The sequence below is a fragment of the Melospiza georgiana genome, chromosome 18, assembly GCF_028018845.1.
Source record: "Melospiza georgiana isolate bMelGeo1 chromosome 18, bMelGeo1.pri, whole genome shotgun sequence".
NCBI classification, from domain to species: Eukaryota; Metazoa; Chordata; class Aves; order Passeriformes; family Passerellidae; genus Melospiza; species Melospiza georgiana.
The window spans coordinates 7,709,448-7,730,256 of NC_080447.1; the positions used below are offsets into that span (position 1 = coordinate 7,709,448).

The 20,809-nt window shown below is 51.9% G+C and overlaps 1 protein-coding gene across 5 annotated transcripts in view; it reads right to left on the reverse strand.

Moving 5' to 3' along the window:
• SEPTIN5 (septin 5) overlaps positions 1–20,809 on the reverse strand; it is a 38,871-nt gene that overhangs the window by 7,816 nt on the left and 10,246 nt on the right. The window contains exon 1 of one of the 5 annotated variants that reach the window (XM_058036763.1): positions 10,695–10,758. The exons of 1 other annotated variant lie outside the window; for it this stretch is intronic. In XM_058036763.1, the coding sequence (XP_057892746.1) occupies positions 10,695–10,709 (15 nt within the window). In that variant the 5' untranslated portion in view covers positions 10,710–10,758. Of the gene's footprint in view, positions 1–3,845; positions 3,950–3,976; positions 4,280–4,488; positions 4,567–10,694; positions 10,759–20,809 lie in introns of those variants that run through there. 3 more of the 5 variants (XM_058036764.1, XM_058036761.1, XM_058036762.1) reach the window with 3 other exon arrangements.

The following is a 20,809-nucleotide window of genomic DNA, read 5'->3' on the forward strand; positions in this document are numbered from 1 at the left end:
GCTGCACAGTCACAGGCTCCCTTCACAGCAGGGTCACCAAATGCCACCTCTCCCCAGGTCATTTCCACATCCCTCCCTCCAGAGGCACATGTGCTACATGATGGAGAGCTCTGTAATTAGCACTCTGGGGCTTGCACAGTCCTGAGCCATGTCTAGAGGAAGGTACAGTGGCTCAGCTTCTGCTTGACCTGAGAGGGGATTATTTCTTGCTGTGTCACAGCCACTCCTGGCTGAATAAGAGGAAATCCTGAGTAATCTCTTGTGTTATTTCTGAAGAGACCAAAGTTCAAGGAGCATGGGAAGTGGAAGGATGTGAAAATATTGATAATAGAACTAGGATGATTTTGGTGAGGGTATGACTTTTAGTATTACTGGAGTGTTACCTACCACCCAACCACCCCCAAGAAAGAGCCCCTTGTCACTGAGTGCTCCCTCACAGCACAAATCCACAGGCATCTCACAAGCATAGCATACTCTGTACAAGCACACTAAGCCATTCACAAATGCCTGAGCTAGATAGACTCTGCATTTCACTGAATATAATGATACCACTGGGATTCACACCACAGACACATCCACGGAGCCAGGAGTTCCTCAAAACTGGTCCTAGCTCCTATTCCATGGATGCCTTCAAGCACATGACTGCCCTCACCCATTCTCCAGGCACAGCAGGGAGCACCTCTGTTCCTAAGTTTAACTATCTCCATTCCTGAGCCACACTCTCAAAGAAATACAAAATATGATCCATATTTTGTGCTAAGCTTAGGGCAATGCTGACTTGCACCTATTTCCACACTGCAGGTGGGCAATGTCACTCCTATGCAGCTCTCTACAGCTGCCTGTCCCCCTGTGTGAGAATCCCTGGGCATCCTCAGTCTGACAGACTGCAAAGTTCCACTGGGGACACTGAGAAGGGAAGACAGAGTCTCCTCCTCCCAATTTATGGCTGCTCTGGAGCTGCCCACTGAGATGGAACAGATGTGGCTGACGGCCATGGTGGCCCAAGGACTCTGTCCTTTAGCACTGTCACTGCCTTCTGAAAATTGAGGCTTGGTTTGGATCTGAAACTTGGTCATTTTAGCCCTGAGTGATTGTGGGTTCTGATCTCCCTCACCTCCCATAGCTGAAGCAATGTTGTTTCATCACCACACAGTCCAGAAAGGCAGGAAAGGACAGAGAGAAAACTAAACTAGAGCTGTAATGGCTGATCTAAGAGGCAGTGACATCCCCAGCACTGCAGTGGGACCCCGGGTGATGAGTGATGGCAGCTCTGATAAGCTGCATGCAGCAGAGCAATGCCTGCCTGGGGGACACCACAAACTGCCACCCAGAGGGCTCAGCAAAAGGCAATGAGGTGTGCAAAGCAGAGTGAGAAACGTGATAATGGCAGGGTCACAAAAACAAGGAAGAAGATTCTGCTTCCAGCTCTGTCTCAGCACCAGAGCTGTCTCCCAGCTGCTTCACTCCCTGGTCAAACACATCCATGAGCACAGCCAAAGTGGACATGGAACAGCCAGCTCCTCCAGTAAAAGGTCCAGGGTTTCCCAGCAAGCACCACAAATATATAACATACTTCCCTTTTGTGCTTCTCCTGCCCTGATCTTTACCAGACTTTGGAAAGACAATGATCACCTGCTCTCTCCAGTGACTTGACATGTGAAATAGTACTGGTAATGTGCTGATGAAACCACGGCTGAGGCTTAGGGTGTGTTTCTCTTGTTTTGCTTGGTTTTAAACCTAGATGACTAAGGGCTGACAATGGAGACACTGGGGAGCTGCACCCTAGTGCAACTCCACTTCTGCCAGGTGTAACTGGCTGAACCTGATCTCTCATTTCTGTTCAGCCCATGGATTTGCTGTACCCCTGGTTGCCTCCTCATAGCTCTGTGGAATTATGATATTCAAAATCAGCAAATCCCAGCTGGTGCAGGGACCCTGCCCTTTACCCATGACTCATGCAGTCATTTCCCCTACTGAAGGGAAGGTCAGTGCTAAGTGCAATACCAACAGAAGAGCTTCCCTCACTATGGGAGGCAGCCAGACCTGTGAGGGGAAAAACCCTGTCCCCAGCCATGGACACACTGCAGGGCCCTGTCAAGGGTGAAGGCAAGAGACTCAAAGTGAGTTGTGAGGAGGGATCCCCTTCTTGTAACAGCCCTCCCTCAGGAACAGCAGCGTGGTCTCTGCACCAGCCTTGTGGTTCTGCAGGGTGTCCATGGCTGGTCAGATGGATGTACCTCCACCTCTGCCAGCATGGCAGCATCAATATGGCACTTAAGGAGCCCAAGTAGCCTCCTGAGCCTAGTGTCTGCCTTGCTCAAAGCTTTACACCACTCACCACCTTCAGGTACTACCTGCAGAGCAAGCCTGCATGGGGTGGAGAGGCTGGGAGGGCTACTAACAGAGACAGGGGGCTTTCTGGGTTATGAAAAGCTAAAATCCATTGATTAGATGAGAGGCTTGGACAGAGGGAGTTCCTAAATGCATCACAGCCTTGTGCTCTTGACCCTCACAAGCGAGGTCCCATCAAGCTGACAAGAGCCAGGACAGCTGGTTCCTGCACTGCGCTTCCCTTGCCAGCTCCAGCTGTCAGGAAAGGGCCTCAGCCAGCCAAGCCAGCAGCACTCTGGCACAAGGAGCCCCTCTCCCACTGCCTGCTCCATGCTGCTGCCTTTGTTCCCGCTGGCATCCCACAGCCACGTGCCGGGGAACGTGCCCCACACACCACCACAGAGGCCACGAAGAGCTGTGGCCAATCTTCGGGACCCTATCACAAACCAAAGCACTCCAGGCCAAGAAAAACACACTCATACTCTCCCTTGGCACCCGCTTGCTGATTCACCAGACATTACAGCAATGTCACATCCTCACATCCTCTAACACCCAGCTGAGGTGGCCAGGGCTCCCCTGGCAGCCAGTGCTCTCCCTGGGAGTTCAAGCCAAGCAACAAAGCCCTGCGTGGGCTCAAGCCCCGTTCATGTTGGGGGCATAGAAACACTCAGGATGTGTTGCACAGAGGAGAAGCTATCCTGGTACTGAGGTGTCCACAGGGCTGTCTGCACCTCCCAGGCAGAGTACAGCCTCCATCACTGCTGTCCTTCCCTCACCTCTCTGCTGGATGCGCTGTTTAAACCAACCCAGATCTCACGTGACTTCATTCAGCCTGGGGATAAAAGGGGCCTTGCTGGGTATATTCAAAAGGGCTAAAATTAAACAATATGGGACCACAGCAAATTTGAAGAATAATCCGTGTCAAGGTCTGGAGCAAGCCCCAAAAATGACGGAGCTGTGCTAAGACCCTGGTGCCTCTGCCTCTTCAGGGAGAAGGGGCCCTTCGGTGTCACAGCCTTCAGCACAAGCCATCCAGCTCCCTCCGAGCCAGCCCTTCCTGCAGCCTGTCCCCTCCGGCCAGGCACGGCCGCCACATCCGCGTCTGCACGGACCAGCACAGCCCAGCCCTGCAGGAGAGGCAGAACATTTGCTTCCTTTCATTGCAGAAAGCTGCATAAATTCATAACACAAACAGCCCCCGAGGCATCTGCCACGGACATCTGCTCCTCGGGCCTGGGGCTGAGCACAGGAGAATCGGCAAAACCATTCGGCCACCAGCATTTGCTGAAGAGAAGGAAAGCGGCCAGCAAAGCACAGCATTAACACTGTTAATTAACACAAATCGGAGTGCGTGTGGGCACACATAGCGCTGCTGCCCTGAGCCCCCCCCCATGCACGCACACGCCATTCAGGCAGGGAATCACTGCATCAATAACCGCACAAAAGCGCCGCGCATCTCCCCCCTGCCCTCGGTGCTGCTCCCCTCCTTTCCGTGCCCCTCGTCCCCCCCTTACCGGCGGCTTCCCGCTCCTCTGCTCCTCAGAGGTCTCATCTTGTGCTGCGCGCGTCTTCTCGGGCACCATCCTCCCCCCTCCTGTCCCCGCTGCTCCCCGGATCGCGCAGTGCTATAAATACATCCCTGTACCTTCAGCTTGCCCGGGTGGCTTCGCTGTGCCTGCGTCCGGGGAGACAGCAGCCGCTCCACTAACCGCTCCTGAATAATGATCGAATCCATAACCGCGGCTGGCAGGACGGACGGACAGCCACGGCGGGCCAAGGGAAAAAACCCCAACCCATGTGTTCCTTCCCAGCCTTCGCTAAATCCATGCGGCAGCCCCCCCCGCCTACGCGTGCACACACACGCAGGGCTGGCTCGGCTCGCCTCGGTGCCGAGGCGAGGAGGAGAGCCGAGGAGAGGCGAGGAAAGGCGAGGAGGCTCCCAGGCAGCTGCCCGGGATTTCCTGCCTCCGCCTGTGCCGCGGGAGGAGCCTGCCAGCGAGGACAGGACAAAGGCCACCGCGGCCGCAGGCCAGAGGCGACGTCTCTGCCCCGCCAGTGTCCCGCGGAGAGGCTGCGCACGTACCGGATGCTGTCCCTGCCATCAGCCTGACTCCCCGTGACAGATGGGCCTATTCAGCTGCAGGATTTCTTACATACCCTGCCTGATGCAGCCCAGACAAAGGTTTGCTGGAGGAAACCTGCTCTCAGCAAAAAACTGCTGTTTCTGGTTGTGTGGGTGAGGGCCTCAAGGGTCCACAAAGCCCCCAAAAAGCAGGGTTCAAATACAACCCCCAGATCGCAGTCCTGGTTGACGTGGCTCTGTCCCCACGTGGTGCAGGCTCATCTCTGAATCCAACTGGAATAGCAGCAGATGCATTCTGGATCTTACACAACCATTCAAGCTCTGAAGACGTTTCAGAATAAGGAAGCATCTGTGTGTTCATTAAGCAGATGAACCCAACCCAACAACAGCCCAGCACACCAAAAAGTTAATCAAATCTCACATCTGGGTTCTGAACCTTTCTGTAAAATATGCCTTCCAGCTTTTCTGTGCAACCATAGAAACTGAACAGGAATTTATATTAAACAGACAAAAGTTCCTAATTTCATATAATCACACCATTCTGGAAAGCAGGGGGTTAGTACCACAAGCTGTATAATGAAGTGACAATACCACAGCATGTATAATGAAGTGACAGAGATGACAGCACTGGTGGTGCTGGAGGAACCTGTCCCTTGCCTCACGGGTTCCTGAGCAGCTTTCTGCTCACCAGTGGGAAGGACACAGGCTGCAGCCATAATCCTGCCTTGCTCTCAGCCAGAGCTCCTGCTGCTTCTCTGGGACCTGCAGGACTCCAGCAGTGACTCCACTGAGTGCCAGACCAGCAAGGCCTGCCCTGGTCACCTTGGGCCACAATCCAGGGCCTTCACCATGTACCCCAAGTCTGGCTGACACCAGGGTCTGTTATAAGGTACTGAGTCACTATAAGGTCCAGTGGCCTGAAGTCTGGGAACAGCTGTGAGTGTGCAAATGAAAGAAGAGGGGAATCCCCCCAGTGTTTTATCTACACTACCATCCTATAAGCTGATGGAGGGTGATGTCAGAAGTCAAAGGTACAAGGTCCTAGAGGCTTACAAAAACAAATGGAGGAGAACTGGGAAACACTCCCAGAGCAGGAAAACCCCTGCCATACAGCTGTCATACCATATGCATGAAACCCTTCTCCAAACCACCCTACTCTGCCATCAGCATCCTTAATTACACCCACTGAGTTTTGTTCCCAGTTGTTTCTGTGGGTGGCAGTCAAGCAGAAGGCCTGGACTGAGATCCAGGTGTGGCAGGAATTGCCATTGCTCAGAACACTTCCCTGTTTGGCAGCTCTGCCCTCCCTCTGCTGCATTGCTCCATTCCCCAGGGAGCTGCAGCCCTGCATTGGTCTCCCTGCTCAGTGGTAGGTCAGGCCATGCTCATGACACCTCTTCTTCCTCCTAGATTCACCTAATCCACGTTTTCCAGGACTGGGGCACTGTCCCACCAGGGTCTGGAATGGGCACATGACTGAGAAGTGACAGCACCATGCTGCCTGCACTGGGCAGCTAGAGCAATGGCTTGTGGCACACCCAAGGTGCATCCAAACCTTCTTAAGATAAGAGGAGGTTTCACCACAGTCCTTCCACACCATAAACCACAATAGCTGCAAGCAAACCCTTTTCAGCTCCCATGAATTCTCATGGCTTGGAAAACTCTTGTCTGAGTACCACAGGCCACATGGCCACCAACCACAAGCATCTTCCAAAGGCACATGCAGACATGCTGTGTCCCCAGCAGCCCACTGCACCAAATCAGAACATTCTTTTGGGCTGGCATCACAGATGAAGTCGACAACGATTTGGTTGCAACAAAACCACAGTGTTGTTCATGGCCCCAGGAGCTGTGCTGACAGTGCAGGGAGGAACAAGGAACGACTGTCTCCTGAGTGCCTTGAGCTCTCACACATCACACATGCTCTCAGGACTGGCAGCCAGGGAGGAATTCCAGTCAGAAGGCCATGCCTGGCAACTCAGAGAACAGCTCAGGAAAAGAAACAGTAGAGTAGGTCTTGGCTACAGAGATCATCTTAAGACTGAGTGGCCAGTGCTATAGCTTCCAAAGTGCTGAAGGACATTCAACTGCTCTCAGCCTCTCCTGTCCCTCCTAGAGACAGGAGAGATGCTCATCTGGCATCCTCAGAGTCACCAAACCATAAATGACAGACTCCTTTGTGTCCCTCAGATGTGCTGCGTGACACACCCAAAGCTGTTGGCTCAGGCTGATCTGTGTCCAAACTTCCCAAAGACAGCCAAGCCAATCTTGTTTTGCCCCTGTCCTTTCTGATCACAATCCTTTTTCCAAACAGCCCCTAGAAATGCCCAGTGTAATTCCTGGTCTGCTCCTCCAACAAGAAATCTGATGTACACCATCCTTAAAAGAAGAAACACAGAGCACATCTTGTGAAGCATGCAACTGAGCTCAATAGGGAAAAACTTGGCATATCCAAGACCTAGAGCAAATCCAAAGTGTTTTCTTCCACTGGCACCTCTGAGCTCCTCTCCAGGCAGCAGCTCAGGAGTCAAACTGGCTGCAGGGTCCAGGTTTCTGAGTGTCAGAGCAGACAACCCCAACCTGACCGGCCCCAACCTGCCAAACAGTCAGCAAAGGCAACACAGACTTGGGGTGCACCAAGTCCTTCCCACCTCACAGACCAGTTCTTTGTGAAACTGTGACATCAAGGATGTCCTTCCTCCACCTGCAGGGGAGCTGTTTCCAGGCAGAGGCGCTGGGGCTTAGGGACTGCAGTGCTCAGGCTCCATCCTTGGAGTACGTCATGGGAGGAAAACTCTTCAGTCTGATCCAGACAGATGCTCTAGAGCAGGCAACAGGGTCCCACCAGGGATGCACCCAGCCAGTCTGGCCTGCATGGAAGAGTGGTGAAACTGCTTATCCATGGCTTGGCAGGGTCACACAGTCATGTAATAACAGCATTTATGTTTCTTCCTCTGAAACATCTAAGCTATTTTCAGTATTCCCCACAGAAGGGAAATTTTCTTTCTGGCTGTTTTCTAGGACGAAGGGAAGGGCAGTTCCAGAGAAGCTGTTTGCTCAAGCTGAACAGGAGCAGCAGCAGGCAGCAAACCCACTCCCAGCTTGGACCAGGGCAATGGAGGATGAGGAGCAGCCAATATCCTCCATGCAGGTGCATAGCTGGGAGCCTCCAGGGCTCAGTTACCACCTCCTTCTCCTGCTACCTCCTCTCCTACTATAATGAGCATCAGCGCTGACTTCAGACAGATGAATCTCACGGGTATTGCAAGGTCTGAACTCTGCTGCTTCATCACCAGCTGAGCTGCACACTCACCCTGAGGCTCCTGCTGACCTGATCCAAGGGAAAAAAGCCTTGCTGATCTAAACTCTGATGAATAATTTAACTTCAAACTTGCAAGCAAGGCTCCATCTAAGTGGCTTCTGGGAGCATCAGAGCCCTGACTCTTTAGCCAGGTTTCATGCTGTGATGATCAGGAAAAAGCAAGATACCAGATAAGAAATGCAGAAATCCCAAAGCACAGGATTAATCCTCTGCAATGTTCAGTGCCACAAGCATAATCTGCACAGCAGCCAGATCTCATGTTTTCTTTTACCTATCCCACAGGTCAAACTTTTAATTTCCGCTCAAGGTTCACTGCTGCTTTGGCACATAATCCCTCCAGAAATGTATCAAATTCTATTTCAAAGGTATTTATGCTCCCTGCTTCCTCTTGAAGTGCCTCGTGCTTCCCAAGCAGCACTGTGTGACTCATGCCATGCCTCCACTTCCAGCTCTTAGAAAGGAGCCACGACCGTAATTCGCCTCCTGCTTGTTTAAACTCGTGACTTGCTCTGGAGCGAGTTCACAGAGCTTCTCACACCCAGCTCCTCATTTGGGATAATCTGCACGATATAACAAACTGGGCAGACGCGGAGCCCTCGGTCTGTGCCCGGGTCTCTCCCCGCAGCCCCTCGGTGCTGCCCGGGTCTCTCCCCGCAGCCCCTCGGTCTGTGTCCGGGTCTCTCCCCGCAGCCCCTCGGTCCGTGCCCGGGTCTGTCCCCGCAGCCCCTCGGTCTGTGCCCGCTCCTGTCGCGGGAGGAGCCGGGGCACGCCAGGGCCGGGTCCGAGCGGGGACAGCCCCGGCGGCTTCCCTGGCCAGGGCCACACGGGAATCAACGTACAGGGCAAACCTGCCACCCTCGCTGCTTCCTCCCATTTCGAACATACTCCTTAGCACAGGACAGACGGCTCCAAATTTAGCCTGCTAAAACAGAAGGAGAAGCCGGGTGGTGCAAGAAAGTCTGTGGCAGTCTCGGTGCTACTGCTGCTCATCTCTCCTCCGATTCACCCTCCAGCTCTGCAGCACAGATCAGACTTAGATGCCCGGCCTCTCATCTCAAAGCTACAGCTGGGAAAACCAGGGAGAGGCAGAGCAGAGCCCTGCCAGCCCGGGGAAGCCAGGAACAGTGTTTGGGAGACAAGCAGGTACACATCCCTCTGGGGCACAGAAGCTGGCTGGGCTGAGAGTGGTTTGGTCAAGAGGATGGAAAAGAATGGTGATTTATCCTCTGCAATAGAAAGGCACTGCTTCTTCCAGCTCTCAGGTTCTCCATCCAAATGACAAGAACATCAGTTTTGGAAGTTCTTGGTGCATGTTAACATTCATGAATAGGAAAAGGTTGGGACAGGATGCTACAGAAGGTGCAGTTTAAGTTACAGGTAGTGGTCCCAATCCTGCGATCCTTACTCACCGAGTAGTCCCTTTGCAATAGAGACGACTGCTCACGTGAGTAAGGGATGCAGGATCAGGCCTGTCTACCAAAGAGGCTGAATCCTGAACCAGAGAGGACCATTGTGAGACACCTACACCTGGTCCAGCAGGAGCTAATCCAAGGGCATCACAGGGGAAGACAGTCCAGGCTGGGGCACCACACCTGCAAACAGCACACTCAAGCAGAAATTCTCCTGATTCATTCCCAGTTCACCCATCTCATGGATACTCCCACGTCTGCAAGGAGATCTTTCTTAACCCTGCTGTCCTCCCAGCAGGCTCCCAAAAACCTTACTGGGAGAAGGAAAGCCAACTGTCTTGGGAGAATTCCCAACCTCTATCTTCCACCTACAATTAACATAACTTTAGCAGTAGCTGATGCCCACAAGAGAGGAGAATAAGCCCACTCAGCTCGCCAAATAATTTTTAATTCCATTAATTAAGGGGGGAAAGGCAGCTCTCTATAGCAACTTTCAGTTCTGGGAGGCACCCAAGGAGACAAAAGCTGGCCTCAGACTGTGTGAGCAATAACCCCAAAAAGCTGTGCAGAACAAGGAGGTAGAGGCACCCTCTCCTTCCTAGGGGGTCTCCTGATGAAGGACTCAGAGACCCAGGCTCCAGCCACACACCCTCCCTCCCTGCTGTCTGCACACTCAGTACCATGAAGCAGAGTCCTTGTGCACCTAGAGACAGCAGAGGCACACAGGGACCTTCACCTTCCTTCCCACCCTCACCCCTGGGCTTGCAACCCCAGCCCAGTTGACAGAGATGAGCCTGCTGAGAGGGAGCCATGCACTCACCCTCCTCCCTTTGCACAGCTCTGCCTTGCTCCACCTCCATCTCCACACAACACAGCTGTACCTGGCTCCCAAGTGCTGTCCCTCAGAGCCCAGCACAGCCCAGTGTTCCTGGAGAAAGCAGCTGTGTGCCTTCCAGTCTGCCCCAGCTCTCTGGGATGTGTGCTGGGCCATCTGCTATCCCACAGGGGTCCCCCAGGAGCTGTTTCCAGCCCCACCATAAAAACAGTCTGCAAACGTCACTGCCCACATCAGCCTGCCCAGGGCTGGGCCCTGTGTCAGGACTAGCATCTGTCTTTGCAGATGGATAATTAGATTCCCTTTCCATTTCCTTTCCCCTCCTGATGGTTTCTCTGGCTGGCAGTTCCCCCACAGCCCTGCACAATCCAGCAGCATTAGTCAGAAGGAAATTTTGCTCCCTTCCTCCCCAGGATGTTGTTCTTGGTTCAATATGAACAGCAGAATGAACTGCATGATGATTTGAGTGCTTCACTGCAGTAGCATTTGTCCTTTTCAGCCTGGTAAACACAGCCTTCCCTCCCATAGCTGCACCCTGCCCCTTTTCCCCAGGTGACACAGAAATCACAGTGTGAATTCAATGAGTGTGATACTGTTGGAAGCAATTAGCTAATCAGCAGGAATATGCAATCAGCTGGGCTGGGGTTGCAGCACACTCCATTTATGAGCAGTGGTACCAAACACTCCTTTTGGGCAGGGCCTAAAGAAGCGTACCTGGTTCTCAGCCATGGTGTGAGATGCTCTCAGAAAAAGATCATAACACCCTCCTGCAGGAAACCTGAGGAAGAGATGGAGCAATGTTGAAATTGGGGTAATTTAACACAGAGCTGTATCTCAGAGCTCCCAGAGGAGGAGAGGACTGTGTGCCCAGAGGAAGCATCCAAAGAGATCCTCACTGAGCATACAAGATTGTCTGTCCTCCCCTGCCACTAAGAAGTGGCTTTCTGGGAAGCAGTACTGATACCTCAAGCCCTGATGGTTGCACAAGCATCCCCAGGACCTGCAGAGATGCACAGACACATGAGTTCCACCTGACAGAGAGAACTTAATCCTGCTGGGATCCACAGCTTTCCCAGTTTCCCCCTCACAGGAGATGTACAGACTGAAGCTTTCAGAGACAATCTGTCAATTCTGTCCTCTTGTACCCTGTGACATCCTGTGTTCTCTCTCCATGGCCAATGTCCTGAATCCATGCAGAGCATGGAGCTTACAGCCCTCCAGTGCAAACCATCAAGACTTCCAGCAGCTCCACATCACTGCCTGGGCTTGGTAGCTTCTGTTCTGCACGTGGCTGTACAAACCAAACTGCTGCCTGTTCCATGCAAGGAGCTTTGAAATGCCTTTCAGAAGATTGCAGGAGCTTGCAGCTGCCTCCCTCCCCTGTGATCCCTGCCAGCCCACTGCTGGCTGCCCCCCAAGAGCTGCATGCAGCGTTACCCAGCTGTGCCAGGCTCGCAGGGCACGAGGCTGAGGCACTGCAGGCATGGCACAGTGGGTAACTATCAGTGCCTCTTGCACCGTTTCAGCCTGGCTGGGCTTGCCAGGGCCTGGCACACACCGGTGCCCACACCGGATCATGGCAGCAGTGAGGGATGGGGTACCCAATGGGCATCACAGCCCTGGCTGCCCAAGGAGGTCCCAGCACAGCTGTGGCACCACCCAGGCAGATCCAGAGTCTGGCACTTTGCTGCATGAATGAAGAAGAAAAGGTAAGGGCAGCAAGGCAGCTGGGGACCAGGATTTGCCTGTGGTTTTGCAGCCATCCAGCATTGACATTGGCTCCTTGTACCCTGCCATCGCAGACACTGAGGCTGTGCCTGGGGGGCAGCTGTCAGAATAATCAAAAACAGAGTCAAGAAATGCTTTCCAACACCTTTCTCTCCCCTTCTCAATCACCTACTTGCTCCAGCAAACACCAAGCCTGGTTACACCTTTGCTGCACAACTCACTGCTTCCCTGTGCCCTGCAGTGTGACTGGAGAGTCACATTCTATGTGATGATGGGAGAAAACTTCAAGTCACTGAACATCTAAATCAAACTGTGCTGTCAAAGGGAATTTAAATAAGTTTTTTCCAAGCTTAAGAGTAATAGGCAGTAACTGCTGAATGTTGCTTCTCCTTATCAGGGAGATGTTGGCCAGTAGGGCAAAAACAAGACTAGTTAGTCTGAGTTTGTAGTGAAACAGAGCAAAGAATTTTAGATGAAGAATTATCTGGCTCAGAGTCTCAGCAGGAATTGTGTCAGATACTAAAGGGCTCCCCATGCCCTTCCATAACACGGGTGTGAATTGCAAGGTCTGGAGCCCACAGGCAGGATGGACCACATAGATCATTTACCAAGACTGCTGGACACTGACAGGTGCTGGTGGCTCTACAGTACCCAGATGAACACGCTGCCTGAGGCTGCTGCAGGACACAGCACAGTTTGCCAGGCTGGGGGGTCAGCTCAGCAATCTTGGTGCTCTTGTGACAGGGGGGCAGTAACAGGCACCCCAGCAGAGCCAGGAGCCCAGCACAGCAGCCTTGTGTGCTTCAGTCCAGCCCCAGAGTTCATTAGCAGTTTTGCAGCAGTGAGAGACTCCTGCTAACCACTGAGATGGAGCCATCTGTTTCCATTTATGTGCTGGCTCACAGGAGCAGCTCTACAGCAAAGGACTCCAGAGAGGGTTTGCTCTCCTGGGCACACAGGGAGTGAACAGCCAGCCAGTTGGGACAGAGGCTGAATTCACCCTCCTCAATGACCTAATACCTCCCTTCTGCAAAATGAACACCTGGGAGGCACTGCAGCCCTCCTCCTCTGATTTTGTGACCAAGCTCCATCATTAATCCACCCACAGGCCACTGCCCTGAAGGCACAGAGGACTTGCTCCCAAGTGCTCCCACACCAAATTATTGCTCTGCATGGCACCACAGCAGAGGAGGGATTGATAAAGCTGTTCCCACATCTCTTGGCCTGCCCTCTTAAAGCCAGAAGGAATCTGCCACTGATAAGCCAGGATCTCTAAATTACCAGCTACCAGGCCCTGGTTTTTTTCTGTATCAGGGTCCTGCAGAAATGTTATGCCAAGAAATCTTTACCCAGACACCTTTTCCATGCCTTCATTTTTATATACATAATGCTTGGGCAAACCATGTACCCAGGCCCACAAAAGAGCAAAATGTGCAAGTGGTGCCTGTGCAACACAAAAGCACAGAGTGGGGATGAAAATGGCAGCAGGAACCATGGGAGAGTCTAGGCAGCTTCCTAGAGAATGGGAAGACTCTATCCAGCTTCCAAAAAAGGCAGCAGGAACAAAGGGATGAAAACTGGGGACACCCTGTGTGGAGAGGGCTACAGAAGTATTAGTCCTGTCTGGCAGCTGAACTTTGGGAGGACTTTGCCACCTTGCTTTACCAGTCACACCTGCTTGGGAGGGAAAACACTCTTCTTGCTCAACAGGAGGCTTCATACTATAAATCAGATTGCTTAATTCTTGACAGTTTGTGTTCAGAAACTCCCCTTTTCCTGTGCTTGCTACTTCCTCTCTGAGCACACTTTTTTCAGAGCCAGAAGAAACATTATGCTCCTCTCAGCCTGCCCATGGGCCCTGCAATTCCCTTCAGAGATTCCTTCTGTTTGGAGGATCTGGTGCCTGTGGTGGACTCACAAAAACAGCAGAGAGCAGCAGAACATATCTTAAATTCTCCTTTCCTTCACAATAAAATCTTCCTAGTCTTGACTGGAGAGAGCAGAACTGAATGTTCCTGGAGAACATTGCTCTTAGGTGAGAAAGGATGGAATATCAGGAATATCAGGACATAGCATGAACAAAACACAGCAACACCCTGTGATACTGCAGTAGCAGCAACTGCCTGGACAAAACTGCCACAAAACCAAAATCCTGAAACATCCTACACAGCTCCATAGAGGGATCCTTCCCAACATGATCTTGTCTCACTGCCCCAATCCCATCACCAACTTCTCTGCCCCATTGTGGTTTTGATTATCTCAGCTCCAACCAAGCCCCTCTGCAGAGGGCAGTTCTGGATCACCTGGCAGACACCACCATGCTCAGTCCCACAACAATGGCACTGATGCTGCAGACAGAGGTGGGAGAGCAGCCAGACCTCAGGTCCATTCCCAATAGCTGGAAAAGAGCATTCTCTAAAGTGTATCCTCCTGTACCTCGTGTGTCTGGTCTAACAGCCCAAGCACAGGAGCTTCCCTTGCTTCTCCAATCTGCCTTTGCTTTGCTGTCACATATTGTCAAGCTGTCCCACTCAGCCCTGCTGAGATCCTCCCAGGAGACATTTCTCCTCAGAGCTCCAGATAGAGTGACACTGCCATCCTGGTCCATTACAGCCCTGTCCCAGTCACCCTGAGGCTGCTCTTGGGGATTTGATACATTGCAGAGAGCACACACAGCTCCAGGCCACAGAGCCCAGGGGAGCCCTGCCTCCTGCAGCTCCCAGCCCACCGGGCAGAGCAGTGCTCAGGCAAGCAGGATCTGCTGCCAAGACCTCCCCCAGTGAAGGAAGAGCCAATGACCCTGCCCTGCATCAGGGGAGGCCCTGAGCAGCACAGCAGGGCCGGGCACAGAGCCCTGAGTTACCATCCCACCTCCAGAGCTGACAAACCTCCCAGCAGAGCAGTGCCTGGTACAAAACCTCTTCTGTTCCTGGCACACGAGCCCGCTCCAGGCTGCTGCCAGGACACATCTTTATTGTGCCCTCCTGACTTCAACAGCAGGCAAGGCTTGGGGATAATGGTGCCTTTCTGAGATGCTGCTGGGGCTCACACACAGAGGCTGCAGATGCAGGGGGCTGCCAAGGTCCTGAGGCCTGCAGGCAGCCAGCACTGGCACCGTGTCACCACTGACAGCAGCACAAACCTCTCCTGGGGCTCCTCGGACCCAAACTCCTCCTCAAAGACATGGCAGAGCTCCTCTGTAACCCAGCCAGCACCAGTCACCTTCAGTGTCATGGGCACAGCTGTGGGATGCTGGGCAGAGAAGAAAAAAGGGGCATTTTTAACACAAAATACCTGTTTGTCTATGCACTTTGGGACTGTTTCATCACATACAGGCATGGAGACAATGCTGGGGCAGGAAGGAGGAAAGTCTGCAAACTTTTGTCCCCACTGTGACATGGTCACAACAGGATTCATTTTCAGTCTCTGCTCCCAGTGCAACAGGGAAGAGGGGCACGAAGGCTGGGGAAACTCTCTTGCTAGATCCCATGAATGGTTAAACTCTCCCTATTTAGCAGTGGTGGGAGGGAAATTTATCTCCAAGCAAGAGTCTTGATGCCACCTGGGACAAGGCCAAGAGAAAAGCAAATTCTTCCAGTCAATTTATTTCCTTTCAATACTGCCTACCCAGCTACAGGGAGTTTCTGCAGCCACACAGCCACAGAGACATGAGAAAAGACTGCTTTTATTTTCCCAGCCATAGCCTACCACAGCCCAGCTTCTCTTCAGCTTGAGCTGGAGCCAGAAGACAACTGAGCTCAAGGGGAAGTGGCTGGACACCCCCACACAGCCTGTGAGACAGCACTTGGAAGCTGTCCTTACTGAAAAACATGGACATTTATGAAGTCCAGAGCTGCACCTGGCAGACCAGCTCCTGCATCCAGAACAGAGCTGGGTTTGGGGGACTCCAGCAGAGTCCAAGGACTCCAGGCTCCAGCTGTGCAACAGAAAATCTTGGCCACCTCAAAACAGCAGACACCAAGTCAGTAGGAAGGGCCTTTTTCCATGTCAGGAAGAATTATCTGGTAGTTTCTGCAAGTAGCATCTATGGTCTCATGTGCTCCTCATCACTATCTGGACCAGCAGCTGGTACCCCAGCTGGCTCCCACCCCATGCTCCAGATCCTCAAATCTCCCAGATTTCTCACTGTCATCTTGGGTCCTAAAAAGCAAAACCTCCAGGAGGGCTCTCATCTCCATTTCTGCTGATCCACAGGGGCCTCAAATTCAAAGAACCCAGCAGGGACTCTTCCATCCATGCACCTTTCCCCACAGCAGTGTGTTTTCCAGCTGGGCCCAGCTCAGCACCCTGCAGGACAGGGCTGGACTCTCACCAGGAACTAACTGCTCTGATATGTGACATGTCCAGCTGTGTCTTTCAGACTCTGCTTCTCCTTCCTACTTCCCCCCACTCTAGCATGGAGAAACATGAGAACAGAAAGATAAAAATCCCCACAGCCATCACAGTTACCACCCCCTCACACAGCTGCACAGCACTGGGCAGGAGGCACAGGGCTCTCCTGGAGCCTCAGCTCCTTGCCTGCATCTTTCAAACCATAAGCTCTGGCTGGGCCTCCAAACACTGCTCCAGCTCAGAGCTGGAGACAGATGAGGTCACCTCCAGTCTGAAATCACTTCCGTTCTCAAACTGCTCCCAGGACTGTGCCACAGATTAAAAAGAGTGGGATGGGTGGGGAGGGAAACTCAAACCAATGGAGCATGTTCCCCATTAAGAGCTCAACACTTAATTTATCTCTGCCTCCCAGTCGACTGCCACCCGAAACCTCCACCCTCCCTCCTTCCCCTGCAAGAACAAATCTGGCAGAAGCTGCTTTGAATTAACAGCAGGGCATGGCACAAGCTGCACAGGACTACACTCAACCCCCAAATCCCCAAATCCAAACCCAAGCAGAGCAGTGGGGAAGAATCACAGCTTGGTGTTGTCAGATGAGCCCAGCCACACTGCTCTGCCTTGTGCCAGCTCCAACTGCAGCAGCCCAACTCCATCTCCCCACACACAGGGCTGGAAATGGTTTGTACTGGCAATGCAGCACTGAGCACCAGTCCCACAACCCTGTGGTTTCTCCAGCACAGCCCCATTCTTCACTGTACAAGTGGCCACACTGGCCAAGGTGGGAGCAGGATTCTCCCACCTGGATCAGACAGCACAAATGCCTAAGGAAGCAGACTGAGAAAGGAAAATGAAAATTAAGCTCACCAGCATGGGGGAGTCATAAGGAAAAGAGCCCTGCAGTGGTCACACTTGGCCAGGAGAAAGCAGACTGACAGTTCAGTGGCATTCCTTTAAAAACACATTGACCACAGATGAATCAGAGTGTCATTGCTGGAAGCTCTAACCTGACTGCAGCACCCAGCAGTGCCTCAGGCAGTAACAGCCACCACACATCACTGTCATATACACAGTCAGGGGTTTTTCCTCTCACCCCAGACTTTGCTCACCACAGGAAGGCACCCAGGTTTTGTGGGTCTCTTCCAGAACTCCCAGTCTCATTGCAATGGCAGCCATTGGATGGGGCCATTTTGTCAGCAAATACAGCTGCTGTGATCCATACCCTGTTTGGAATCCAATGCAGGTCACACATGCACATGGCCTTGGCCTCACTGGTGACACAGCAGCCCCTGGCACAACCCCACAGGGTGGGAAGAGCTATTGAAATGCAGTGGGTAGAGGAACAAGGGGCAGAACATGCTTGAGTGCAGCTATCCATCACATGCTGCGGCATTTTAGACCTCCTTCAAGCAGATGGAAGATGGGTTGTGTGTGCTGCCAATCTTGTGAGAGTTTCTTTGGATCACACAACAACCTTGGGGCTGAACAGCAGGAGAAGTACAGCATGACTGCATCTCCCAAGGAGCACTTGCTTCCTCAGCCTCTTTCCACAGGCAAACAACCAGCCAAAACTGCAATGAAAGTGAGACCTTCTTTCCTTGTGGGCTTCAGACCTCCTAGAAGGAGTGGACATCTGAGAAAGGAATCTCTCTCAACCCCTGGCACAGACCTGGGCTGTTCAGGTAGCTCCTCTTCAGCATAGACCAGGAATAAATACACTGCAGGACAAAAAGGTCTCAGCAGAGGAAGCAGCAGGCTGTTCCCACCTGGCTGCACTCCCACCAGCTTCTTTCTGCCAGTTCTGGCTTCCCACCTGTAACTCGGTAAGATGCCAGCAGAAGCCATCAACACAGGGAAGTGACTGTCCAACAGACAGGCTGCCTTGGTGGGGAGGTGAGGAACCCCAGAGCTTCCACACAGCAGCGCCTGGGAGTTCCCAGTGGGAGAGCTCCAACAGCAATGAGTGGAGCAGGGAGTGCTTCACACCCTGAGAAACACCAACCACGACATGGAAGGAACAGGTCTGAAGTTGAACATTTGGGCAAAGGGGAATCCTGAGGTTCAAGTGCCTCTGGGAAGCTTTAGTTGTGGTGTGATTGACTCACAGGGGAGCAGAGCCACTCCTTCATCAAAGTATGCTGTGTCTCCCTAAAAATCATGGCCTCCAGACAGAAATGCCTCTAGACAGAGCTGTTATTTCCTGGGTTCAGTTCCATCACCTCTGAGCATAGAGAATTTCACTACAAACACCCACACCTGCCCTGCTGTCTGCTGAGCCCTTAAGGATCCAGTGCTGGTGAGCACCAAAGAAGAGTCATGCTCTTCACCCTGCACCCCGACACCCTGGAGAGCTCCAAACCATGTTCCTGTCGCCTGCAAAGATACCAACACTGCAAAAGATAAGAAAAGATCTGCAAGAGCAAAGCCTGTGTGAGTTTTTCCATGCTGTGAGAAGTCTGGGTAAAGCAGAGACAGGCACATGGGAGCACAAGGCCTCAGGGCAGTGCAGTGCCTGGCTCCTCAGCCCTGCATTTGTCACCCAGAGAGCAGAGTGCAGCCAGCTCCACACTCCCAGGGAGCACATCCCTGTCAGGGTGCAGAGCTGGAGCACAGGGGCCATCCCAGCCACACAGGGCCCGTGCTCAGCACACAAAACAACTGCCAGGCACACAGAGCAGTCAGGAAGCAGCACAGCCACTGAGATAAACAGTGGCTGTCCACTAGCCAGCTCCTGCCAGGGAGACACAGGAGGGGTTTAGGGAGAAGTCTGAAGGAAAATAAAGAGGACAACTTTCAAAAGAAGGTGGGATGAGCTTAAGAGATTAATCTGCAATGGAACATCTCTGCTGAACAGATCCCTAAAATAGAAGCAGCATTGTAAAAGTTTCAGTTCCAATACAGAAACCAAAATGTTAAATGGGTCTGTCACTCCTGAGCACAGCCACGATCCTTTCACAGAGCTACAACTCTCACTGATTTTTTTGAGGCAAAGATGAAAGGGCCATTCAGAGCAGCCTGGAACATACCTCTTGCAGTAGTTTCCTTCAGCAAGCCCTTTCCTGGACCTAATCCATGGACCACAGCACATGAAAGGCAGCTGGAAGCCTGGCACCAGGTGTGTAAATGCCGAGGCAGCAGCAGCCTCCTCATGGGAGATGGTGAGAGCTCTTGCTACACAGCAGCTTAGATCAGAGAGGGATGGAGGGGGAACAGCAGTGACAAGGCTGCTCACCAGAGCCAAATTTATAAAAATCCAGGAGGTATCTAGCTCCTCAGTTTCAAAGGAGTTAGGCACTTTCATCTGTGTTAAAAGAAGGCTGTCCCTTGGTTCCTATTATTGCAAATTGCCTAAAAAATTTGCCTTTTAAACAACTGCATTGTACAATGGCCTTTGTGGGAATGCTCATGTTTCAGCCCATTGCCTTTCATCTCCACACCACCGACCCAGACCAGAGGAATGTGTCAGCTCCTTGGTTAATCCAGAATGTGCCAACAATTTCAGAGGCACTGCAAGCAGGATCACTTCATTTGTGGCAGGAACAGCTCACATTCCTGGACTGGCACAGTGGGAAACTGCAAGGCTGTGGCCCAGGAGAGGCACCACAGACACCATTGCCATGCAAACACTCACTAACTGCCATCTTGCCACAAGGCCCCATTGAGCTTCATACTGGAACAAGAAGATCAGAGCTGCTGTGATCTTACCAAAAAAGGCACTGGGTTTATAACCTAACTCTGCAATTTTGCCAAATCTCACCACTGATAATTCAGTATAAAATACTGCAGCCAGACCAGGCAACCCAATTTGACCAGGACAGAAGTGGAATACGAGTATAGTCCTGACAAGGTCTCAGGGATGGTATTTTCTACTGAATTTAAGACTGCCATTTTGCCCCTCTCCTCACAAAAAATTATAGCCTTAGGAACAAACCTTATCACCCAGCTGGACTGCAAGAGACAGACACTAAAGTCATACATCTTGCAGAGGATTATTAAAAGACAGACATTCAAAAGTGCATTCTCTACACCACCTAAAATCCTTTCGACCTTAAGATAACAATTTATTCCCTTAAAAACTGAGAGAGAAAGCAATCACAAAAGGTTAGTGTCCCATGCTGAATAACTACTGTCCTTGCATCAGGACCACAGCCCAACCACTGAACAAACAGAGTTCTCCATAACATCTGTTCTTTGCTGATAACATCCCTGTGACACTGGCCTTTGCTGCTATTTCAGTCTTGATTTCCACTGTATCCAGTCAGAGTCATCAATGTACTCTCTACTTGCCCTGTAGAAAAACCATTATCAGCAGCTCAATAATAGAGTCCTGATTGTAAGGAACAGATAATGGTGGAATCCTCCCTCCTGAGAATTTTTCTGTAGAATTGCTGATTTCATGAGTCTCTTTCTGGGCTCATCTGAAAATAACAAAAATGGTGAAGTACATGAGATGTAAGATGAGAGACGCTAACATAGCAGACACTGGAATAGCAGAGTTCATGAAGATGTCACCTTTGAGATGATTACATTGGATTTCTAGAAGTCAGAATGAAACCAGATTAAAAAGATATTAGAGAAGACAGAAAGTCATTTGACTGCAAAAGCTGTGGCTGTGGGACACACAAGGGGCAGCAACACACAGTGTTAGAAAGAACTTGGAAGCAATGGAGTGGAAAAAATTGCATTTGCTGGGCTGTGTTTTCCTACAAGGCAACCCAAAGGAAATGGAAACAGCCATGTAGGTAAGGCAG